Source organism: Bufo bufo, chromosome 5, assembly GCF_905171765.1.
Source record: "Bufo bufo chromosome 5, aBufBuf1.1, whole genome shotgun sequence".
In the NCBI taxonomy this organism is placed as follows: Eukaryota; Metazoa; Chordata; class Amphibia; order Anura; family Bufonidae; genus Bufo; species Bufo bufo.
This window is the reverse complement of record NC_053393.1, coordinates 157,550,643-157,577,372: the sequence shown is the minus strand read 5'-3', so window position 1 is coordinate 157,577,372 and position 26,730 is coordinate 157,550,643. Positions and strand designations below refer to the sequence as shown.

General features: G+C 45.1%; 1 protein-coding gene across 1 annotated transcript in view; it reads right to left on the bottom strand.

Annotated features, from left to right (window-relative positions):
• The window catches only part of IMPACT (impact RWD domain protein), a 38,788-nt gene extending 13,971 nt beyond the window's left edge, over nt 1-24,817 (bottom strand). Inside the window, exons 1-7 of the mRNA XM_040433073.1 lie at nt 24,757-24,817; nt 22,494-22,622; nt 22,327-22,379; nt 17,229-17,291; nt 1,402-1,487; nt 1,039-1,164; nt 679-779 (exon numbers count right to left, since the gene is read on the bottom strand). Coding sequence (XP_040289007.1) covers nt 679-779; nt 1,039-1,164; nt 1,402-1,487; nt 17,229-17,291; nt 22,327-22,379; nt 22,494-22,622; nt 24,757-24,792 — 594 coding nt within the window. The 5' untranslated portion in view covers nt 24,793-24,817. The remainder of the gene's footprint in view (nt 1-678; nt 780-1,038; nt 1,165-1,401; nt 1,488-17,228; nt 17,292-22,326; nt 22,380-22,493; nt 22,623-24,756) is intronic.
• Nucleotides 24,818-26,730: the final 1,913 nt, after the last annotated feature.

Below are 26,730 nucleotides of genomic sequence, written 5' to 3'. Positions count from 1 at the left end.
ACACCTGACCAGTCAATCTGTCCTGGAGGCTGGTTTTAAAGTCAGTATAAAACTGAGTGATTATATAGAACCTACCAGTAGCCATTTGGCTCCAGGAGAAGTATATGGTGGGCTCAGCATGCATGTTGGTACTTGCATCCCTGGATCCGATGAAAGCTGTAATGGCACCGGACGGGGTTAAAAGCAGAGTGTGCTTGGCTTGCATGCTGACCTGCATTCCCTGGACTTTATGTGGCTGTCATGGCCCATAAACAGGTAGGAACTAGTGTTAGGGACCACTCAAATGAGACGACCTTGACGCGGTGAGTGGCTTATTACGCTTTGGCCAAAATGTACACCAATGTCTCATCCAGCATGGAGGCAGGGCAGAGTGCTGGATGTAGTGTGCGATCACATTTGCATTTTCCATTTGTATATGTATTTCGCCATAGTGATGTGCACCTACATACGGGTTGTGCGGACTCAACCCCCCACATTTTTTATTTTATATCAGTCTGTTTTTCTATAATTTTAATAGCACAGTGTGGAACGTTCTAACTTTACATTCATTTTCTACATTGCTGTTCCCATAACATAGAGATGATCTGCAGCAACTGCAGCTGCCCGCTGACTATGTGAATAATCATCAGGACTGCGGCGTTCTGAACCATCCACACAGTGCTCACTGATCGTACTTACTTGGCCTGGACTGTGCACAGGAGCCAAGTGTGCCTGAAATGTACTCCTCCGCTCACTAATCGGTTCTCCATGGAAAATTGATGGAACTTCCTTACCAAGTCCTAAAAAAAAACAATTAGACAAAATAAAAGTAAACAGTAATGAGTTTTCCAGGACTCCAGCTTTGTGATATTCAGAAATGTTAGGCAAAGAATCCAACAACAGCTGATTCTTCTGCCATTTTTTTTTTTTTTTTTACCATGGATTAGGTTAGCAAAAAAAAATTCTTGAATATCAAATACTGCAGTTACAATGTGCACATGACCTATCGGCCCTAGACTGTTATTTTCCTGTTGTCAACAATATACCGGTAATAATTACCTTCTAAAGTGTCAAAGGATCCATCAATAACGGAACACGTTAACAAGTCATCTAGACGTAATTCAGAGCTAGAGGCAATATCATCAGCAGTCTCCGTTTCTTCGGTTGTGGCTTTTGAACTCGGGCCTGCAAGGACATGGTGAACATTTGTGTTTTGTCTCATGCAGAAACATCTACTGGATTATATCAAATAAACTTGTTCCTGCTGTCTGCCAGTCTGCAGGATCCCCTGCATGTTCCTGTAGAAATCTTATAGAGAATGTAGCAGTTTATTTCCTGCTGATTTGTTCCATTGTCGGCTGAGGGGGTCCTAATGCAGAACGGACAGGGGGAAGATCCTCAGTCAAGAACATTGTTACAAACCTGGAACTGATGTTTTAGATTTCTCTTCAAGAAATTCTCTTATCTTTTCCACCCATTGGTAAAGGATGTTCTCACCAAGATTTTGCCTAGAATTGTTTAAAAGTAAATAAAGAAAGAAATAATCATGCTTTCACTGTGGTCTGGACAGGATTCAGGAAACACCATGGGCCAGATTTATCATTAGCTCAGGTCAGAATAATGGAGTGAAAAAGTCCCCAAAAAAGTCCCAAACGCTAAAACTGCGCACAAATTTGCGACTTTTTTCTGCTCTGCACTATGCTCGCCAGTTTTCTGAAAGTGGGTGTGTTTTCTTATGTAAATGAATCTCTAGACAGATTTACTATTGGGATTATTTAAAAAGTCGCAAAAAAGTCGCAATTTCACTCTAGTGAGGACCATGCTTATCTTATGAGACTTTTTAATAGAACATGCGACTTTTTCATAAAAACGTGCGACTTTTTCGTAAAGATGTGCGACTTTTGTAAAGCTGCTTACTGACGGATAAACTGCTACCGTCAAACCACATTTATTACAGTCTTAAAGGGCCGATCATAAATCTGACTTGGCCAAAACTGACTTTAGCCATATGTGAAAGTGGAGTGAGCTGTCAGAGTCATGATAAATCTGCCCCCATGTGTTTTGCAATAATGTTCTTAAAACATTTGCTGGATTAAAGGGACTAAAGTGCAGAGCATTGATAGAAGCGGGAGTGGGCATCCATTCTTTTAGATTTTTAAGACCCTGTGAACCCACTGCCATCAAATTCTAATGCACTAAAAAACCCTATAAAACTTTTTTGGGATCATCAAATGTCAGATTAAAAAGGTTTAATTCTGACATTCTACACGATCTTATAGAAAGAATAGCACAACTTTTCCTTTGTTTTTAACATTTCCCTGCCAAGGTCGTATCTCATATGTCCTTGTAGGGTGGCATTTCATTAGCCACAGGCATATTTTATACGTTCCTGCTACTGGTGGCTGGATCTCAGGCTGTGTAGCAGACAGACATATCAGCCAGGGCTTGTTTTAAAGCTGCCAAGCTAAGCTTTAAAACAAGTTCAAAATCATATTGTCACAGTAACTCCCAAGTAACCGCCATTAGAAGTGGGTCTTAGTGAGAGCTGCACATACCTGTAGCTCTCACACTTGACCTGATTTCTAAAAGTTGCATCATCTATACTGATGCAGGGCAGCTAGCATCATGTCTGGTTTTAAAGCTTAGGTTGTCAGCTTTAAAACAAGACCAGGTCGCATTTCTAGCTGCTACAGAGCCTGAGATATTCCAAGTTAAAGCAGTCCTCCCCTCTTTAGATGGCTGTGATCTCAGCCAGTGTGAAAGAGGAGAGAGGGGTCAGTGGGGTGTGTGCTGACAAGCTGCAGGAGGAGAGGAGAAAAACAGATCCTTCTCTCTTCCTGTCTAACTGTATATGTCCCCCCGTGGCGGAGAAGGGTTAACATGGGCCTCTGTTAATGTTATCAATCCCCTTCCCCCATCAATTAGAGAGCATACTTGTTCTTTGATTGTCACATATGAGGGGAGTCTTTTATTTTAAAATGAGTAGACAAGTGCTTGCGCATCTAACCAACCCTCTGTACCTAATTAGTCCATTTACTGATGACATGACCCAGACATTTACCAGCATCTGGATCACAAAAGTCAATAGGTCACTCAAAATGCTCACACCAGTATCAATAAAGTTCACATTTTACAATGTCCCTATACTGTCCACACCCAATATTTAAAGAGGAGCTGTCACCTCTCCTGACATCTCTATTTTAGTAGCTACTTGCATTCCCCATGTAATGATAATTCTGAACCATCTTTTCTATTGTAGCAAAATAAATTGCCAGCAGTCTGCAGTAAAGGTACTGCTGGGTGTTACGAGTAGTGGGTGTTTCTGACTCTGTCCGGTCAGTGATGCTGGTGTCCATCTGTACAGGGACACACCCCCAACTGGTAACACCCATCTGTACCTTTACTGCAAGCTGCTGGCAATTCATTCATAATTTCTAGTAGAAATAGCAAAGGAATGGCACAACATAGAGCCATAAGAATAGATGTTCCAGAACTGGTATTACATTGGGAATGGAAGTAGTTACTACAACAGACAAGATAAGACTAGGAAGATATAGGTGACTCTGCTGTGAAAATATGTCACACTGCAACACTATGTGTAGTTGATGACTGTCTACCCTATAGACACCTAATATAACTGGTGTTTGAACAATAATGAATAACACAATGAAACATTGACATATTTTGCAGCATCACTGATCCAGCAATGGTGGAAATGAAAGTGCAAAAGCACAACTGAATCATCAGAAGAGAGAAGTGTTGGATTTTTATCCAGGGTTGCTCTGTATATACAGTCGTGGCCTAAAGCTTTGACACTTGACACAGATTTTGGTTTTCATAAAGCTTGCTGCTTCATTGTTTTTTAGATCTTTTAGTCAGACGTTTTTATTGTACGCTGAAGTATAATTATAAACTTTTGACAAATTTTGACAAATTCATCAATTTATGCAAAGACTCAATAATTCCAGTGATGACTCTTCCTCTTTGAGATTTCTGCAATTCACCTGGTATGTTAAGTTATCAGCTTCTGAGCCAAATCCTGACTAATGGCAACCCATTCTTGCCAAATGAGCGCTTGGAGGTTATCACAATTTCTGTGTTTTTGTTTGTCCACCCGCTTTTTGATGATTGGCTACAAGTTCTCAATGGGATTAAGATCTGTGGAGTTTCCTGGCCATGGACCCAAAGTTTCAATGTTTTGTTCATTGAGTCACTTCGTTATAACCCTTGCCTTGTGACATGGTGCTCCATTATACTGGAAAAATCATTGTTCATTGCCGAATTGCTCCTAGATCGTTGGGAGAAGTTGCTCTTGGAAGATGTTTTGACCCAATTTTTTATTAATGGCAATGCTCTTAGGCACAATTGTTAGTGAACCCACTACCTTGAATGAAAAGCTTGCTCAGGAATGGCAGCAGGCAGGTGTGAGTTCATCTACACGCACAGTGAGGCTAAGGCTTTTTAAGGATGGCCTGGTATCAAGAAGGGCAGCAAAGTGGCCAGTTCTCCCCAAGAAAAACAACAAGGATAGACTAACATTCTGCAGAAAGTACAGGAATTGGACAGCAAAGGACTGGGTAAATGTTATTTTCTCTGATGAAGCCCCCTTCAGACTGTTTGGGACATCTAAAAAACTAATGGTCTAGGGAAGTACAAGTAAGCGCTCCCATGAGTCCTGTGTCATGCCATCCTGAGACCATTCATGTGTAGGGTTGTTTCTCATCCAAGGGAGTGGGCTCACTTCTATAAGAACACTGCCATGAATAAAGAATGGTATGATATCCAACATGCCAGCATGAATTGCAGAAGTCTTAAAAAAGAAGAGTCAACACTGGAAATATCTGCAGAAACTTGATGTATTTGTCAATAAAAGTTAACCTGTTAGTGACTGCCAATTCGCCTTTTTGTCACGGTCACTAACAAGCTTTAGGCAGTCGCCTTTTTAAGTTGGTCTAGTCTATGCACTGAACAGGTCTTAGAAGCATGGGAGAGTTGGGGTCAGCTCTCACATGAGAGCCAGACTCCTGCTCTAATGGCCCAGATCAGCATAAACACCAATCCGAGCCATTTAAACCCTTAGATGCAGCTGTCAATAGCGACCGTTGCATATGAGCGGTTTAGCGGGAGGGTGCTCTCTCTGTCTACCATCATCATCCAGCAAATGCAATTGTGTGGGTGCCGATGTCTTTGCATGGCAGCCTGGGGAGTCAGGGCGTAGCTAGAAATGACTGGGCCCCATAGCAAAAAAAATTATGGGCCCCCTCTCCCAGATCTCCCACCCCCACATACCTATTGGACCTCCCACCCCTTCCAGAGCTCCCACCCAAACACCCCTCCAGGACCTCCAACCCCAAGTGTCGTCCACAGATCCCCCTTCAGTGTCGTCCACAGATCCGCCCTTCAGTGTCGTCCACAGATCCCCCCTTCAGTGTCGTCCACAGATCCCCCCTTCAGTGTCGTCCACAGATCCCCCCTTCAGTGTCGTCCACAGATCCCCTCCTTCAGTGTCGTCCACAGATCCCCCCTTCAGTGTCGTCCACAGATCCCCCCTTCAGTGTCGTCCACAGATCCCCCCCTTCAGTGTCGTCCACAGATCCCCCCCTTCAGTGTCCTCCACAGATCCCCCCCTTCAGTGTCCTCCACAGATCCCCCCCTTCAGTGTCCTCCACAGATCCCCCCCTTCAGTGTCCTCCACAGATATCCCCCCCACCCAGCCCCGCTTCCTAGCTAATTTATTCACTGCACTTGCCTCTGTGAAATTGAAGAGAAGTGCTGTAATCTCGCACAGGCGCACTGGCAGAGGCCAGGAAGACGGTGCATGTGCACTTCGATGCCTCTGCCAGTGCGCCTGTGCGAGATTACAGCACTTCTATTCAATTTCACAGAGGCAAGTGCAGTGAATAAATTAGCTAGGAGGCGGCGCTGGGCGGGGAGATTGCAGGCACAGGCAACATCGCTTTGCTGCCTGTGCCGTTCGCAGCACTCCCTGCGCTGATAGAGTTCGGTCACTGCGCGGGCCGCATGACACGGCTTCATTTGGCCCGAGGGCCGTAGGTTGGGCATCACTGTACTATACTGTATATGTGTGATGTAACTCTGTTGAGTTCTAATGTCGGCTGAAGGATCATTCAGCCAACAGTTATCTCTCCCTATCCTCCCATACATATGCATTGTTAGCTTGGCCAAGAATGCATAAGTAGCAAATGAGGAGAGGGGAGAACAAAACGATTGGACAGTTGAAATCCAATGTTCCCGATACTTATTTCTCCCAACATCAGTCATTAGGGGAAAGTCAAGAGGCTGCATACACATTAGATGGTTGGCCTAACGCATGGAAATTGGCAGATTCAGCTGAAAGATTTAATGTGATGGCCACATTCAAAGGCTAATGTGAATACAGCCTTACATCACTGGTTTATCATTTATGATACATATGGAAATCACAATATAAGCACAATCTTTAGATCCGCTTTAAAAATGACATTAGGTGATTGCATAACCAATAAAACCCTAATATAACATTAGTGGTAATATAAGAAGTGGAATCTGATTGTAACGGTGAGGCATTTTCAGCATCTGCTTTGTGACCTGGAAGTCGTCGGTAAAATACTGGCTTCACTTAAAGCAGTATGTATTCGATAAAGGTCCTGTGCCTGCATGGTATTGATAGAACCTAGGCTGCGTACACCAGATATGTGATTTATCTGCCTCAAGGTGGCAGAACAGACATGGAAATGAGCAGATATGCATCGCATTATAACATTTCACTCTTTGTAGGAACCATCAGAGCAGGGTACAAAGATGAAGTGATACAGCTACTGTATTCTGTCAGTGGAATATATACAGAGGGAGTGTACATTAGTGCAGTATATGACATTCTCTCATTTTGCAAATCTGATTGTTAGGATGACTTCCATGTTACCAGCGTATGGGAATCCACAGTCCCACTAATGCAGATCTGCTTCATGAACAATATTATAGGTATCGTTGACTGTTAATTTGGGCATAAAACATGGATACCAGGCTCTCATAGTAGTAAGTATTCTGACTATAAAGGGAACTCTAAGGACACCATAGTGTAGTGATAATACATGCTGATCTCTGTGGTCTGTCCCTTATGTGGATTTGTATATTGTTTTTTAACTTACATGTACATGTTATACTCTGCAGCTCCGCTCACAGAGTGGCCAGCCCACAGGTACGCCCCCGTTCCGGCCCCCTCTCCACCGCCTACCTCATCTTCTGTTCGTGCGGCAGTGCGTCCCGGGCCCGCCTGCTCCAGTCCTGACCTGACTACTCCTTCTCTGGCTTCCCCCCAGCCAGGCCCGAGCCGCGGACTGCCCAAGCCCCGCCCACTACACTGGCTGCCTGTCTGTGTTAATAAAAAAAAAAAACGGAATGCGGTCCGGACGGGCCCCCAGTGGCGTAGGGCCCCATAGCCACTGCTATGGTTGCTATGGCGATCCCTACGCCACTGCTGGGGACCTAATGGAGGCTGTATTAGGCTGACAGTATAATACACTGTGCTGCATAAGCAGTACAGTATATTATAGAAGTGATCAAAAGATCGCCTGTCAAAGTCCCTGGGTGGGACGAGTAAATGATTACATTAAAAAAGTTAAATAATGTTTCATTAAATAAAATCGCCAAGTTAAAAAATTAACATTGTTTCACTGAATAAAAAGGTTTTCAATTGGAAAAATTTCAAAAATAAAATCCGGATGACATATTTGGCATCACCACATCAGTAACGACCTGCATTTATCATATAATTTATCTTGTACAGTGAATGGTGTAACAAAAAGTGTTATGTACCCAAAAATGATACAGTACAAGTAGTCACACAAAAATAAAGCCTTCGCTAAGGTCTGTAGAATGAAAATTAAAAAAGTTATGGGTCTTGGGATGCGGTGATACAAACACATTTAGTTTTTAAAAAAAAACAAGGCTTTCATTGTGCAAAAGTAGTAAAACGGAAAAAAAAAAAAAAATATGAGGGTCATTTACTATACTGAAATACGCCTAAATTAGGTGTCTATCAGGCGCAGATGGCAACGCAATGGTTAGTTGCGCTATCTGCGACTTCACCCCGCCAGGACTAAAATTGTGGGCGTGGCGTGGGCGGGTCGGCAGGCCTGACTCATTCACCATTTTCTACGCCTGTTTTAGGCAGGTTCCACCTCCAGCGTCTATAACTCCGGTCTTAATAAATGTGCCCCTATACATATGTACTGGTATGGCTGTCACAAAATGAACTCTGCAACATTTATAACGTAAAAACTCAGTAGCGGTATTGCTGTCTTTTTTCTCACCTCCCCCCAAAAAATATTTAATAAAAGTTTTTAGTTTTTTTTAATTTGCAAAAGACACGGAAAAAAAAAATCATATACATACATAAGTAAGAAATATATAGACCACATAACATATCTCATAATTCATCAAGTCACTAACAGAATAAACCCATCTGCACATTTTCCTATCACATCACATCAGTATTTCCTTTTCCTTCCCCGTTTCTCCCTCCCTTTGCGATGCGTCTCGGATGAAAGAAGGATCTTGGGGGATAATTCCTTAAAACTTCCAGCTGGACCAAATCTCACTCCATTTTTCCACACTACTCCTTTGCCTATAGATGATATTTTCATATCTTTTCACCTTATTAACTAAGTTTAACTACAAATTAAACTTAGGGATATTTTGTGAAAACCACTCTTGAGTAATCAGCAGTCTAGCCAGGAACACTATTTAATAAAAGTTAGGCCTCTTGCAAACGGCCATAGTGCTCCCGTGGCCGTATCGCGGGCCGCATACGGTGGTTCCGCAATACATGGGGCACCGGCCGTGTGCATTCCGCATCATGGATGCGGACCCGTTCACTTGAATGGATCCGCAAATCCGGAGATGCGGTGCGAAACTGAAGCATGGAACGGAACCCCACGGAAGCACTACGGAGTGCTTCCGTGAGGTTCCGTTCCGTGCTTCTGTTCCGCCAAAAAATTAGCTTGTTCAATCTTTTTGCGGAACGGACGGATCGCGGACCCCATTCAAGTGAATGGGACCGCGATCCGCATGCGGTTGCCCCACGGTTGGTGCCTGTACATTGCGGACCGCAAATTGCGGTCCGCAGCACGCGCGCAGCCAGCCACATGGTCGTGTGCAAGAGGCCTTAATCAGTAAGTTAAGTGTACTCAAATGGTGCCATTAAAACTACAAAATTGTCAAGAAAAAAAAAACAAGCTCATATGGCTACACTGACGGAAAAATAAAAGTTACAGCTCTTGGAATGTGATGATGAAAAATGTGAAAAAAAATGCTTGGTCACTAAGGGATTAAAAAACAACTTATGAAATGCTTATAACTAGGGATGAGAAAACACCTGGAAGTTCGCCCGAACTTCGGCTCAAAGTTCGGGTTCGGGACCCGAACTTGACCCCAAAGCCCATTGAAGTCACGAACTATGGGGCACTAAAATGCCTGTAAAATAGTCATAGTAAGGACTAGAGAGCTGCAAAAGAAAGCAAAATGGGGGTAAGAGCAGGACAATTGCCCTGCAAACAAATGTGGATAGGGAAATGACATAAAATAACATAGAATAGTAAAAAATAAAAATATAAATAATCTTGAACTAGGAGGCGGAGGTCAAAGTGGAGTAGGAGGTTGAGGAGGCGGTGGACGTGACGGTGTAGGTAGAAGCGCTGGTGGTGGTGGATGAGGAGGTAGCCAACACTGTTTTTGTTGTTTTTTTTATTTGGGAAGATCCCAAAACATTGGGAAATAGAAAAGAGAATGCAAAGAGAAAGTGCGCTGGAGTCTAACAATGGCTGGGTGCGGCCGGTATACTTGTCTATTCAGCACAAGGTACGGACAAGTCCTGTGGGATCCATGCCTGGTTCATTTTAATGAACGTGTGCTTGTCCACGTTGGCTGTGGACAGGCGGCTGCGCTTGTCTGTGATCACCGCCCCTTCCGTGATAAACACACGTTCGGACCATACACTGGTCGCAGGGCAGGACAGCACCTCCAAGGCTTAAAGGGCAAGCTCAGGCCATGTGCCCAATTTGGAGACCCAGAAGTTGAATGGGGCAGACCCATCAGTCACTACGTGTAGTTGTGTGCACACGTACTGTTCCACCATGTTGCTGAAATACTGCCTCCTGCAAACACGTTACGTATCAGCTGGTGGTGCTGGTTGTGGCGTGCTGACAAAGCTTTTCTACATTTCGGCCATGCTAACCCTCCCTTCTGAGGTACTGACAGGGCCCCAGCTGCATTGGCGACTTCTTCCTCCTCCTCTGCCTTCGCTTGTGCTTCCACTGAGCCCCCGCTGTCAGGTGGGAATGCCATCAGCAGCGCACTAACCAGCGTGTGCTTGTACTCGCGCATCTTCCAATCATGCTCCAGTGACAGAATTAAGGATAGCACGTTGTCCTTATAGCGGGAATCCAGCAGGGTGGCCAGCGAGTAATCAGCACTGGTTAGAATGTGGGCAACTTAGAGGTCATTGCAGCATGTAGTCGTTCATGTGTGCCAGGCTGCCCAGTGGCAACGACAAGCTGTCCTCTGTGGGAGGTTTATTGTCTGTGTCCTCTGTATCCCCCCAGCCACCCTCCAGTGATGCCCATGAGCTTCTTTGGGTGCCACCCTGCTGTGAACACGGTTCCTCCTCATCATCATCCTCCTCCTCCTTATCATCCAGAACTGTGCCCTGGCTGGACAGTTGTGTACCTGGCCTCTGTTGGTGCAGGAACCCACCCTCCGAGCCACTTGTGAATGACTGGTCTGATAACCATGGAAATGATCCCTCACCTTTTCAAGGAGACATAGAAGTGGGATAGTAACGCTGAGGGCGGCGTCATCGGCCATGTTGGTGGAGTACGCGAAACGCCCGTGCGTGCCTAGCTGAAACTCCACTATCGCCTGCTGCCCGCACTTTCTGCAGCAGCTCTGACATATCGGGGTAATTTTTCAGGAACCTCTGCATTACTAAATTCAGCACATGAGCCAGGCAAGGGATGTGCGTCAAACCGGCTAGGCCCAGAGCTGCTACGAGATTTCGCCCGGTATCGCACACCACCAGGCTTGGCTTGAGGCTCAGTGGCACCAACCACTCATTGTTCTGTTGTTCCATGCCTGTCCACAGCTCCTCCGCGGTGTGGGTTTTTTCCCCCAAACAGAAAACAGCCTGCTGTCATTTCCCCCTGGCTGTGCTGAAGTTAGTGGTGAAGGTGTTACGCTGACCGGATGAGGAGGTGGTAGAGGAGGCAACAGGAGGCAAAGAGAAACCTCCTGCAATCCTCGGTGGCAGAAGGACATGCGCCAAACTGCTATCCACCTCAGGACCAGCCGCCACTGCATTTACCCAGGTGCAGTTAGGGAGATATAACGTCCCTGCCTGTGCTTACTGGTCCACGTATCGGTGGTTATGTAGACCTTGCCACAGATGGCGTTGTGCAGTGCACACCTTGGTAGTGCAGGGCTCGTCTGGAAAAGTAGTGGCGGATGGAAATCATGTACTGTGGGACAGCCACCGCCATAAGGTTTTTAAAAGTTTCTGTCTCCACCAGACGGAATGACAGCATTTCAAAGGCCAGGAATTTTGAAATGCTGGCATTCAGGGCCAGGGATCGCGGGTGGGTAGGGGGGTACTTCCTCTTTCTCTCCAGTGTTTGGGAGATGGACAGATGAACGCCTCCATGGGACAGTGTGGAGATGCTTGGTGATGGAGGTGATGGTGCTGCTGCCACATCCTCTGTTTGCAGGGTGGCAGGTGCCACTGTCACTCCAGAGGGGGAATAAGAGGCCGAGACTGCAGTAGATGAGGGAGCAGGAGGAGCCTGGGATCTTTCGTGGTTTTTGAGGTGTCTACTCCACTGCAGCTCGTGCTTTGCATTTAGATGTCTGGTCATGCACGTGGTGCTCAGGTTTAGAACATTTAGGCTGAGTTCACACGGGCGTTGCGGGAACACGCACGATTTTTCCGCGCGAGTGCAAAACATTGTAATGCGTTTTGCACTCGCGTGAGAAAAATCGCGCATGTTTGGTACCCAAACCCAAACTTCTTCACAGAAGTTCGGGCTTGGGATCGGTGTTCTGTAGATTGTATTATTTTCCCTTATAACGTGGTTATAAGGGAAAATAATAGCATTCTGAATACAGAATGCATAGTAAAATAGCGCTGGAGGGGTTAAAAATAATAATAATAATAATAATTTAACTCGCCTTAGTCCACTTGATCGCGCAGCCCGGCTTCTCGTCTGTCTCCTTTGTTGAACAGGACCTGTGGTGAGCATTCATTACAGGAACAGGACCTGTGGTGACGTCACTCCGGTGATCACATGATCCCTCACCATGGTGATGGATCATGTGATGACCGGAGTGACGTCACCACAGGTCCTGTTCCTGTAATGAATGCTCACCACAGGTCCTGTTCAACAAAGGAGACAGACGAGAAGCCGGGCTGCGCGATCAAGTGGACTAAGGTGAGTTAAATTTTTTAATTAATTTTTTTTAACCCCTCCAGCGCTATTTTACTATGCATTCTGTATTCAGAATGCTATTATTTTTTCTTATAACCATGTTATAAGGGGAAATAATAATGATCGGGTCTCCATCCCGATCGTCTCCTAGCAACCGTGCATGAAAATCGCACCGCATCCGCACATGCTTGCGATTTTCACGCAACCCCATTCACTTCTATGGGGCCTGCGTTGCGTGAAAAACGCAGAATATAGAGCATGCTGCGATTTTCACGCAACGCACAAGTGATGCGTGAAAATCACCGTTCATGTGAACAGCCCCATAGAAATGAATGGGTCCAGATTCAGTGCGGGTGCAATACGTTCACCTACCGCATTGCACCCGCGCGGAAATCTCGCCCGTGTGAACGCAGCCTTATGCTTCGCTTTAGGCTCTGATTGCACAGCGTAAAAAACACTTGCGTCTTGTCGTCAGCACATTGTCTGAAGAACTGCCACGCCAGGGAACTCCTTGGAGCTGGCTTTGGTGTGCTCAGTCCCTGGGTGCTGTGGGCAGTAGCAGGCGTACTGGCTAGGGGACAGCCACTTTGCTTTTGCACCTTGCTCCCTCTTTTGCTATGCGGCTGGCGCTGTGTGACCACCACATCTTCCTCCAAACTGCACACGTCACTCGCATGACCTTGATTCCATGTGGGGTCTAGGACCTCATCATCCTCCACATCATCTTCCACCCACTTTTCACCCCGGTCCTCCTTGCCGGTCTGCACACTGCAGCAAGCCGCATCAGTTGGCACCTGTGTTTCGTCATCATCAGAGACGTGCTGCAGTGGTCCTCCCATGTCCACATCCTGAAACATAAGTGGTTGGGCATCGGTGCACTCAATTTCTTCCACTTCTGGGGCAGGGCTATGTGGACGGCCCACGGAAACCCTGCCAGCAGAGTCATCAAAAAGCATAAGAGACTGCTGCATGACTTGGGGCTCAGACTGCTTGGCTGTTTAGGGGGTGAGTTGAAAGACAGATGCCCATGGGCTGCAGGTGCCAACTCTGCGCTTTCAGCAGGGGACCGGGTGGGTGACAATGTGAAGGAACTGGAGGCACTGTCAGCCACGCAATCTACTACCGCCTCTACTTGTTTTGGCCTCACCATTCGTACACCAGTATTCGGGCCTACAAAATAACGCTAAACGTCCTGTCGCCTACGTGCAACTGAGGAAGGTGTTTCATTTAAGCGTGTAGCTGGCACAGATGAACCACGTCCTCTCCCTGCAACAGGAGCTCCACCAACACCAGCAGCACCACGACCAGGGCCACGTCCCTTATTTGATGCTCTCCTCATTCTTTGAGGTCACCCACCGAACTAACAGACAGATTAACAATATTAACCCCTTCCCGACCTATGACGTACTACTACATCATGGGAACCACTGCGTTCCCGCAATTTGATGTAATAGTACGTCATGGTGATCGCGCGGGCACCCCTGCTGTATCCGCCGGCATCACTGTAAAAGCCGGATTGTGTCGGGTGAGTGAGCGCATCGAGTCCCCACGCTGCTGTGGCGGGGACCCAATGCATGACAAGGCAGCCCGATGCCGTTCAGAGGCTGCCCAATGCCTTGCACGGCATCGGGGACTGCCTTCTACGGGTGCCGAGGAGATCCAGCCTCAGGCTGGGTCTCCTAGGCAACCTGTTAGTGTATGACTCAGTGTCATACACTAACAGGCAATCCATTACAATACAGATGTATTGTATTGCAGAGGGGATCAGACCCCCAAAAGTGAACATCAGAAATAAAGTAAAGTAAAGAAAAAAGGTTACAAAAAAAGTCTTTTTAATAAAATTAATAAAGTAATAAAATTAATAAAGTAACAAAATTTAAAAAAAACGCCCCTTTCCCCTTATTTTATAATAAAAAACAGAAAGAAAAAAAACCCCACACATATTAGGTATCGCCACTTCCGTAATGACCGGCTCTATAAATATATCACATGATCCACTCTGTCCAATAAACACCATAAAAAAAATTAAAAAAAATGGTGTAAAAAAAAAGCCATTTTTGTCACCTTACATCACAAAAAGTGCAACACCAAGCGATCAAAAAGGCGTATGTCCCACAAAATGGTATCAATAAAACCGACACCTCATCCCGCAAAAAATCAGCCCCTACCTAAGACAATCGCCCAAAAAATAAAAAACTATAGCTCTCAGAACAGACACTAAAACATATTTTTTTTTGTTTCAAAACTGCTATTATTGTGCTAAAGTAAAATACAGAAAAAAAATACATATTAGGTATCGCCACGTCCGTAACAACCAGCTCTATAAAAATATCACATGACCTAACCCCTCAGGTGAACACTGTAAAAAATAAACCAAAAAATAAAAAACTGTAAAAAATAAATTTTTGTCAATTACATCACAAAAATTGCAACAGCAAGTGATCAAAAAGGCGTATGCCCCCCAAAATAGTACCAGTCACCTCATCCCGCAAGAAATGAGACCCTACCTAAGAGAATCGGTCAAAAAATAAAAAAGCTATCACTCGCAGACAATGGAGACACTAAAATATGATTATATTTTGCTTCAAAACTGCTATTATTTTGCTAAAGTGAAAAAAAATTAAAAAAAGTATACATATTAGGTATCGCCACGTCCATAACATTTAGCTCTATAAAAATATCACATGACCTAACCACTCAGATGAACACCGTAAAAAAAAAAAAAATATTTAAAAAAGCGCCATTTTTGTCACATTACATCACAAAAATTGCAACAGCAAGTGATCAAAAACGCGTATGCCCCCCAAAATAGTACCAATCAGACCTTCACCTCATCCCACAATAAGACTCTACCTAAGAGAATTGGTCAAAAAATAAAAAAGCTATGGCTCTCAGACTATGGATAAACTAAAATATCATTATTTCGGTTTCAAAAATGCTATTATTGTATAAAACTTAAATAAATAAGAAAAAGTAGACATATTAGGTATTGCCACATCCGTAACGATCTGCTCTATAAAAAAAGTCACATGACCTAATCCCTCAGGTAAACGCTGTAAAAATAAATAAATAAAAACTGCGCCAAAACAACCAATTTTTTGGTCACCTTGCCACATAGAGTGTAATAATGAATGATCAAAAAATCATATGTACCGAAAAATGGTACCAAAAAAAAAAAAAGTCAACTCTTCCTGCAAAAAACGAGCCCCTGCACAAGACGATCGGCAGAAAAAAAAAAAAAAGGGCGTTCAGAAAATGGAGATACAAAAACCTAATTTTTGTTTTTGTTTTCACTTTGTGGTCACTTTTTTGAGTTTCTACTGTAGGGGTGGATCAGGGGAGCTTCAAATGGGACATGGCATCCAAAAACCAGTTCAGCTAAATCTGCCTTCCAAATACCATATGGCGTTCCTTTCCTACTGCGCCCTGCCGTGTGCCCGTACAGCAGTTTATGATCACATGTGGGCTGTTTCTGTAAACCGCAGAATCAGGGTAATAAATATTGAGTTTTATTTGGCTTTTAACTCTTGCTTTGCTACTGGAAAAGATGGATTCAAATGTAAAATCTGCCAAAAAAGTGAAATTCTGAAATTTCATCTCCATTTTCCATACATTCTTGTGGAATACCTAAAGAGTTAACAAAGTTTGTAAAATCAGTTTTGTATACCTTGAGGGGTGTAGTTTCTAAAATGGGGTCAGTTTTGGGTGGTTTCTAGATTCGCTTCCAAACTTCTAAGCCTTCTAACGTCCCCAAAAAATAAAATGTCATTTTCAAAATGATCCAAACATGAAGTAGACATATGGGGAATGTAAAGTAATAACTATTTTGGAGGTATTACTATCTATTATAAAAGTAGAGAAATAGAAATTTGGAAATTTGCTAATTTTTCAAAATTTTTGGTAAATTTTGTATTTTTTTTATGAATAAAAATTATATTTTTTTACTCATTTTTACCACTGTCATGAAGTACAATATGTGACGAGAAAACAATCTCAGAATGGCCTGTATAAGTAAAAGCGTTTTAAAGTTATTACCACATAAAGTGACATGTCAGATTTGAAAAAATGGCCTGGGCAGGAAGGTAAAAACAGGCCCGGGGTTGAAAGGGTTAATTTCCCTTTCACATATGGAATCCAGGTGTACCTCACACAAAAAATGGGTATAGGTCACCCACCGAACTAACAGACAGATTACCTTTTATATTTTTGTGTCAGGGGTACAAAGATGGTGGATTGCACCCACAAAAAAATGGCTATAGGTCACCCACAGAATTAACAGAATTTAAATCAGATCATTTATATGTATATACACTAGTGAGTCAGGGCAGAGGACTCCTTATAAATAACCCAGCAGCGGCCCCCCCTGGGTTGTCACCCTAGGGAGTGTGAGATTGAAATAATGTTAGCGCGGGTGTGAGATTTTGTATATCTGAGCTTTATTAAATGCCCGAACACCGAACTCAAACTTTTCAGGCAAAGTTCGGGTTCGGGTTCAGGTCCAGGTACCCAAATTCGCAAAGTTCGGTACGGACCCGAAATTTACAGTTCGGGTTCGCTCAACACTACTTATAACTACTTCAGTATACCATAGAAACATCTGACAAAAATATCTAATAACATTGGAGCAGCAAACTTCGTGAAAACTAAAAATTTGTGTCAGTCTCAAACCTTTTGGCCACGACTGTATATTCCTTAAAAATACAACAATCCAGCATCCCATGAGTCACATGGATGTGTTTAAAAAAAAAAAAAGTTATAACATTTTTAACTTACACGTAAATTTCCTCTAGACTATTTGATAGTGTCAAACGATCTTCACCCCGAAGCCATGGAGCACTGTGTGGGAACATGCACAATATGGAGAAAGCAGAACAATATGAGGCAGGTAAATATGTGTTTCTTTGTCAAGTAAATATGTAATACTCTCTAAATTAGGCCAGTTTCACACTTGCGTTGTGGCTTTTCGGATTTAAGATCCAGCAGAGACTGTCAAATACAGCAGAGGATCTTAATACATCCGGATGCATCAGTTTCGGACAGACCTGGTTGTATTAAATCTAAACTGAAGAAACCGTATCCGATATGAAAATCATTGTCAGTGGGCGCTGGATACGTTTTTTGTTTTATTTTGCTAAAAAAAAAAAAAAAAGACGGATCCGACACCATTGATTTACATTGATTTTCATGCCAAATTGTTCCGTTTCGTAGACCGGACACAAAACCGCAGCTTGCAGCAGTTTTGTGTCCAGTCAAAAAACACTACAAAACAGATCAGAATGCACCCTGATCGGTTTTGTCCCCATTGACAATGAATAATGACAAAATTGATCCTTTTTGGCCACAACGCAAGTGTGAAATAAGGCCTTTATTTAGATATCAACTAAAGGTATAACCAATTAAAGGGAACCTGTCAACAAGATCATGCTCCAAAGAGCTGCCAAATTTTAGAGAACACATACCTTTAAAGGGGTTGTGATGACCTCAGAATACTCAGGATTAGGGTTGTCACGATACCAAAAGTTTTTTAAAAAAATCACAGAAAAAAATATAATAATGCACTAACTCAATAGATGTAAGCATTATATATGGACTAAGCCCTTATTCTGAGACTCTTAGCCAATATATTTTGATCAAAACACATCTGTGCCCACCTACCCCTGCCAAGGTGGTCTCAGTCAGGCAGGTCCTGCTCTAACCCTACCTATGCCGTTGGGCATCTATGTTCAGGAGAGCAGACCCTGCACATTTAAGCCCCTTTCACACGGGCGAGTATTCCGCGCGGGTGCAATGCGTGAGTTGAACGCATTGCACCCGCACTGAATCCTGACCCATTCACTTCTATGGGGCTGTGCACACGAGAGGTGATTTTCACGCATCACTTGTGCGTTGCGTGAAAATCGCAGCATGCTCTATATTCACGCAGGCCCCATAGAAATGAATGGGACCGCGTGAAAATCGCAAGCATCCGCAAGCAAGTGCGGATGCGGTGCGATTTTCACGCATGGTTGCTAGGCGACGATAGGGCTGGGGACCCGATCATTATTATTTTCCCTTATAATATGGTTATAAGGGAAAATAATAGCATTCTGAATACAGAATGCATAGTACAATAGTGATGGAGGGGTTAAAAATAAAAATAAATTAACTCACCACTTGATCGCGTAGTTGCGGATCTCTGTTTTCTTCTGTAATGTTGAGCTGCCGGCTAAGGACCTGTGGTGACGTCACATCACATGATCCAATCACATGGTCCCTCACCATGGTGATGAACCATGTGATTGGACCATGTGATGAGCACAGTGACGTCATCAAAGGTCCTATACCTGTGCACAGCAAAGAAGACGACAGAAGAGATGCCGGCTGCTGTGCGATCAAGTGGATTAAGGTGAGTTAAATTATTATTATTATTTTTTTAACCCCTCCAGCCCTATTGTACTATGCATTCTGTATTAAGAATGCTATTATTTTCCCTTATAACCACGTTATAAGGGAAAATAATAAAATCTACAGAACACCTAACCCAAACCCGAACTTCTGTGAAGAAGTTCGGGTTTGGGTACCAAACATGCCGATTTTTCTCACGCGCGTGCAAAACGCATTACAATGTTTTGCACTCGCGCGGAAAAATCACACATTTTCCCGCAACGCACCCGCATCTTATCCGGGCAAAAAACATGACGCCTGTGTGAAAGAGGCCTAAGTGTGCTGCTCCTAGTTGCATCTATATGTACCACCTAATCAAGGCGGTCTGTTTGATAGGAAGGGCAAAAGTGCCCAGGAATGCTACTCCCAAGATAAAATAGGAGCGCATTCACACTTAAAAGTGCCACTCCCGCAAGCATATACCGTACTACAAAATAAACAAAAATCACAAAAAAGAGATAAAAAACAAGGATAAACGCATCCTGCATGATATGATAAATAAATATGCGGATGTCCCTGGCTACATTTATGAAAAAACTCACAGAAAAAAATAATATAATAATGCACTAACAAAATAGATGCAAGCATTATATATGGACAAAGTCCTCACTCTGATAAAATCTGAGACTCTTAGCCAATATATTTTGATCAAAACACATCTGTGCCTACCTATCTCTTTTCTGTGATTTTTGTTTATTTTAAACCAAAATTTTGATTAGATTTGAAAAAAGTATTGTGATACTCGATACCATTCGATACCACGCAAAAAAAAAAACACCAAAAAAGCCATGTGCATTCCGCATTTTATGGAACGTCCGGCCCATAATCGATCGTTTGTATCAAACGTTAGTTATCTTCATTGGTGGCGCAGTGGCCACAGCCCCTCCCCATCTCCGCCCCTCTCTCTCCTCATTGGTGGCAGCGGCACAGTGGGGAGGGGGAGACTCCTTCTCTCCTGTGCTGCTGAGGAGAAAGTGCGCCATGTTCTCTAATAGTAGGCTGCGCAGTAGTATCGGTAAAAGGCAAATCCCGGTATCGAATCGATACAAAAGTATCGATTGGGTATCGATAATTCGATACCCGATGCAACTCTACTCAGGATTAGAGTTGTTGCGATACCAAATTTTTGATTCGGTTTCGATACCATGAAAAAGTATTGCGATACTCGATACCATTCGATACCACGCGAAAAAAATAAACAAAAAAAGCCACGTGCATTCCTCATTTTTAAAAATGGCGAATCGCGCAGTTTTTATTTTATTTTTTCTGTTCCGGCATTCACCACCTAGATTTTTTTTTTATATTTTAATAGTTTGGACTTTTCTGACGTGGCGATGTAATATGTTTATTTATATATTTTATATGTGAAATTGGGAAAAGGGGGGTGATTTATACTTCATATTTTAGTGTTTTTTTTTTTTTCACTTTTTATTTAATAACTATTTCCCCCCTTAGGGGCTAGAACCTGGGATCTTTCATCCCTTTTCCTATTCACCCTGATAGATCTCTATCAGGGTGAATAGGACTCCACACTGTCCCTGCTGCTCTGTGCTTTGTGCACACAGCATCAGGGATGTTACCATGGCAACCAGTCCTGGCTGCCATGGTAACCGATCGGAGCCCCAGGCTTACACAGCTGGGGCTCCGATCAGAAGCTGCCACTGCACCACCAATGAGGGGGAGTGGAGAGGTCCCTGTGGCCACTGCCACCAATGATTTTAATACTGGAGGGTTGAGAGGGGCCGGCGCACTGTGCCACCAATGATTTTAATGGGATGGGGGGATTGAAGGGGGGGGGGCACACTGCACCACCAATGATTTTACCCCTTTATACAGGAGGCGGGTACTAGCAGATCAGCGGCAGTTAACTGCCGCTGATCGCAGCTCCCTGTCAGGGGCAGGGTGCCGGCAATGCGATTCTGCTGCCGGCACCCGCCTCCTGTATGTGTTAAAGACTGACTACTGTATATAAGTCCAGACTTTCACTATTAGGCCACACAGAGCGGCGCCCAGCGATGTCTCAGCACTCACCATTTAGTCCTGGGCGCCGCTCCGTTCGCCCGCAGTGCCCCATTACTGTCTCCTCTCCTGCTCCACATGCTGCTGATTACTATCGGAGCGATGGGAGGAGACATCAGCTTCACTAGTGGGCGTTCCTTCTCCCTGGCTGTAGCGCTGTCCAATCGCAGCGCAGGGAAAAGGAACGCCCACTAGTGAAGCTGATATCTCCTCCCATCGCTCCGATAGTAATCCTATCATTGGGGGCGCAGTGCGCCCGCCCCTCTCTTCTCATTGCCGCCCCTCCTCCACCCCCTCTCTTCTCATTGCCGCCCCTCCTCCACCCCCTCTCTTCTCATTGCCGCCCCTCCTCCACCCCCTCTCTTCTCATTGCCGCCCCTCCTCCACCCCCTCTCTTCTCATTGCCGCCCCTCCTCCCCCCCCTCTCTTCTCATTGCCGCCCCTCCTCCGCCCCTCTCTTCTCATTGCCGCCCCTCCTCCGCCCCCTCTCTTCTCATTGCCGCCCCTCCTCCGCCCCTCTCTTCTCATTGCCGCCCCTCCTCCGCCCCTCTCTTCTCATTGGTGGCAGCGGCAGCAGCACAGGGGGGAGGGAGGACAGCTTCCTTCTCCCCGTGCTGCTGAGAGAGAACATGAGCGCGCCGATAGCAGCGCGCTCATGTTCAGAGATACTAGACTGCGCAGAAGCGCAGCCCAGTATCGAAAAAACGGAAATCCCGGTATCGTATCGATACCGGGACAAAAGTATCGATTGGGTATCGAAATTTCGATACCCGCAACAACCCTACTCAGGATAGGTCATCAGTATGTGATTGGTGGGGGTCCCATGGCCGGCACCCCCACAGTCAGCTATTTCAAGGGGCTGCAGCGATCCAGTGAACGCTATGGCCTCCACACACTTTACCAAGCACAGCAAGTACATTGTATAGCAGCTGTGCTTGGTATTGCAGCTCTGCCCCATTCACTTGAACGGAAACGAGCTGTGCCTAGGCCACGTGACCGATAAGCGTAACATCGCTAGCCTAGGAAAAGGTTTCATCGGACCACCATAGTCTCTTTAAACAGTAACATATCCATTTTGCATACTAAACATGCTAGGATACATGCCAGATCTAAGTATGGGTTAAACGGCTTGTCCGAGATTTTGATCCTCAGGATAGGTCATCTATATCAGATCAGTGGGGGTCAGACTCCGGGAACCCCTGGTCTAGGTGAGTCCCATTCAAGTGAATAGGCCTGGGCTGTAATACTGATCACTGCCACTATCCAATGGACGGCGCTGTGCTTGGTATACTGCAAGGAAGCTGCGGAGCTCACTGGAGGACACGGCCTCCTCAAACAGCTGATCGGCGGGGGTAGCGGGTGTCAGAGGATAGGTCATCAATATTAAACACCTGGAAAACTCCCTTAATAATAAGGCTGCAGAACTTACTTTAGTTGATACAGAGGAGGAGCTGCAGATGGGTATTCTGGAGGAAGTATCGCCTAGCAAAAAAACCATTTAGGAGACATATCAGAAGATGCTCCCACTGGTACACAAAACCCATGTACCTAATCTGGTATGGGTTATGTTGGAGGAAGCAGAATAGCAATGACTACCTGCAAACAAAGTGTCCACTCAGGATGTTCCAGAGAGTTGGAGATTTTTATACAAAATATCCTTGCGGCTTCATCTATTACACACCAGTCATCCCCATAGATAGAAGAGAGGGCTTCAATTTCATCAATCTAAAAAACAGATAAACGTTATACCATGTACACAATCAATCTATAGAAAAAAGAGGGATTTTATAAGTAAAATTTGAGGATAATCAGTGCTAAGGGTTCATGGCCACGAACGTGTGCAGCCTACACCCGCAAACAGAGGGTCCACAATATACGGGCACTAGTTCGGACTGAATCTTGCAGATTGTGGACCCATTCAAGTGAATGGGTCCACATCCGCAAATGGCGGCCACACGGTGCAGGCCTGGGGCGCATGCATGAGCCCTAAGGGTAAATACCCATAGATTATCTTCACTGGGGCCAGGGCTGCGTGAAAAACGCAGAATATAGAACATGCTGCGTTTTTCACGCAACGCAGAACTGATGCCCCTGAAAAAAAAAAACACTCCTGTACACAGAGCCATTGAAATGAATGGGTCAGGATTCAGTGCGGGTGCTATGTGTTCACGTCACGCATTGCGCCAACGCGGAAAACTCGCTCGGGTGAAAGGGGCCTAAGAATTCCGCTACCATGGACCATAACGGAAATCTTAGATAACTTGAACCTTGTATGCCAAACTTGAAAACACAAGTTCGCTCATCCCTAGTCCTCAATACATTCTCTCTTGTTATGATCAGCAGTGATGGTCAGTTCGCCAGCAAACACATGCGGGCTGCCGTCTTTAGTAAGGTAGACTCACCCGTCCAGCGATGCACAGGTAAGCCCTTACCTGTGACGGGAGCCGGTCTGAAATCCAATGCAGAGTCTACCTTACTAAAGACGGCAGCCCGCATGTGTTCGCTGGCGAACTGACCATCACTGATGATCAAACCCTGATTTTGGCTTCAAAAACTGCATCAAAAAGCCTGCATGTGTGGCAGCACGCCGAGCCGGATAGCCAAATTGTCATCAGCAGTAGCCAGCTCAGGCTGGGCACAAGCAATAAACGTGAACCCGGCCTCACTGCACATAGTGGAGGAGGTCGATCGGCGCAGTTTTACAAGCTGGTGAACATAGCGCACACTGTGCTGCTGACTATCAGCTTTCTCCCTATACACAGCATCATCCGTGGCGCAAGCCACGGCTCATGAAGACGATGGCTCGCACATCATGGAGTGGACTGCAGTGCGCAGGTTGCGCTGGAGTTGTCCGGTCATATATACCGATGACCGATCATCAAGATAGGTCATCAATATCTGGTTGGCCGCGGATCATCTGCTTGAAGATGGGGATCTGTGAGAGAGCTGCTTCCTCGTCATTACACGTCGTCTCATCAGTGTAATGACAAGTCCTCGCTCCATTCCAGTACGTGAAATTAGACTACGCTACTGCTCCACAGGAGAAGACGGGCAGTGTAATGAACAGGAAGCGGCGCTCCCGGAAAAAGCTTTTGAGCAAAACTCAAGTTGGGCCGGTAGCTGTGAGAAGTTCTGTGGATCAGATGGGGCCGCAAAAAATGCGGACACCACACCATGTGCTGTCCGCATCCGCATTTCTGTTCCACAGCCCCGCAAAAAAAGATAGAACATGTCCTTTTCTTGTCCATTTGTCGGACAAGGACAGCAATTGTTACAATGGGACCGCTAAAAAAATTGATGCAATACGGATGTCATCCGTTTTCTTTGCGGATCTGTGTTTTGCGCACCGCAAAATACATACGATCGTGTGCATGAGCCCATAAAGTGTAAGGTTCTGCGTTTTCAGTTGGCTCACAATCACAGATAGAAATCACGGATTGAACCCGGACTGCGTGGAAGCTGCAAACTGCGCAACGCACACAGCGGGTATCCTTGTTCTGCAGATCTGTCATTTGCAGACAGCAAAACCCATACGGTCGCCCGAATGAACCCAAACACTGAGGTGTACCATAAAAATCAGGTAGCCATAGCGGAGTGGGGGGGGGTTGTCCACATGAGGCAGCAGGAACCCTGCCTAGCACTGGTCAGGTAAATGCCATCCCTGTTACTTTCCCTAGTCATTGCCATTAGGAGTTTAGTCAGGTAGTGGTAAAAACCGCAGTGTGTAAACACAACCTCATAACTTGCACATTTCCCAAACAACCTCGCTGTTCACGAGAGCGATCAGAGTAAAGTGTGAGCTACCTCCATGACTACATTAGATCTGTACATATCATGTAGTAAGCATGTGTACACTCACTTGGCTTTGTAAGTTTTCCCCTTCCGTGTCAGCCATGGAGCTCTCATGTGTTTCCTGTAAAGGGCTGCGGCAGTGCAATGAGTTCACCACTAGATGGCGCTTGGCACTAGGATTCAGCCAGAAGCCCGTTGTACAGTATGCAGGCGCCGCACACTATATGCATGTAGTATAGGGATCCCTTCAGAGACAATTCTAACGCCAAAAATCCCGGGAGGGGCAGTTTGGAAAGTGGAAATGGCACTTTGACAGTTGCATTTTTCTCCTCAACGCATTTGCTATTGCCGCATCCATAAAGACCCACACTATACAATTACCACGCGAGGGGAACGCTGTAAAAAAAAAAAAAAAACAATGCCAGAATTGCAGTTTTTGGCTTATTTGCCACTAAAAAAAAAAAATGAATAAAAGCAATCAAAAAATGTTATGTACCCCAAATGATACCAATGAAAAGTACTGTATGTGTCGTTCCACAGAAACCAAGGCCTCGCAAATCTCCATAAAACGAAAAAAGAAAAAAGTTCCGGGTCTTTTTTTTTTTTTTAAAGGGGTGTTTATTGTGCAAAAGTAGTAAAAAAAACGATATGTAGTTGGTATCGATGTAATCGTAGTGCCCCAGAAAATGAAGTCATCATGTTATTTATAATGAAAAATGAACGCTGCAAAATTTAGAAGGTAAAAACTCAGTGGCGGTATTTCCGTTTTTTCTCACCCCCCCCATAAAGAGTTTACAAGAATTCTTTTTGGTGGCTCCCCGGAGCACCCAGATGTGCGGCTTGACATGTCACAGCACATTTTTCACAGCCTTCTGAATGAATTAGCTAAGGCCTGTTTCGCACTGGCGTGACTCGTTCTGGCTATTTCCGCAGGGGAACAGCCTGCCTGGTCCGTAACTACAGTGTACACCCATGAGCTGCCGGAAGTCCGTCCGGCCCCATTCACTATAATGCGGATCATCGTAGATCCCGCAGCAGCACGGCAAATATGCAGAGAGGCGGCCGGACAAAAATCGCTCAGCTATCCTCGGAATTCCCATAGAGATTAATGAAGCAACCGCATGCATGCCCGACCGGCCACTTCGTTGTTTTCAGGCGGTGTTGCATAGCGGCAGACCATGCGACTGCTATGGGGCCCAGGGCAAGAGGGGGCCCAGTCTTAGGCTACTTTCACACTAGCGGATCTGTGCTGCTGCTAGTGCACCGTGCCGCCTGAAGTCCGCTCCGGCTCCATTCACTATAATGGGGGCAACGTGAACGCATAGCACCCGCACTGAATCCTGACCCATTCATTTCAATAGGTCTGTGTACATGAGCGTTGTTTTTCACGCATCAGTTCTGCGTTGTGTGAAAAACGCAGCATGTTCTATATTCTGCGTTTTTCACGCAGCCCTGGACCCATAGAAGTGAATGGGGCTTCAGTGAAAAACACATTGCATCCGCAAGCAAGTGCGGATACAATGCATTTTTCACTGATAGTTGCTAAGAGATGTTGTTTGTAAACCTTCAGTTTTTTATTACGCGCGTGAAAAACGCATCAAAACGCATTGCACCCACGCGGAAAAAAATGAACAACTGAACGCAATCGCAGACAAAACTGACTGAACTTGCTTGCAAAATACTGGGTAAATAAAAGAGTCCCTTCAATCAAAGAATGGGAGAATCAAGTTAAATGTGTGGTTAAGTGTGAACAATACAGTATTGGCTCCCGCAGAAAAAAAGAGATTTTTGCTAGGCAATGGAGGAGGTGGTTGGAGTAGTCGGTGATGGGGGAGGGGGGGGGTGGAGACTGGGGGGGAGGTTGTGGGGATGGGGAGATGGAAGGTTACTGTGGGAAGTGGAGAGGGAGGAATGAGGAGGTTTTTTGGTGTGTATTTTATTTATTTTTTCTTTCTCCCTTTCTTCTTTTTCTCCCGGAGGTGAAGGGGAGGTTGGGTGGGGATGAGAAAATAAAATGATTGTTAAATACTGGAATTTAAGG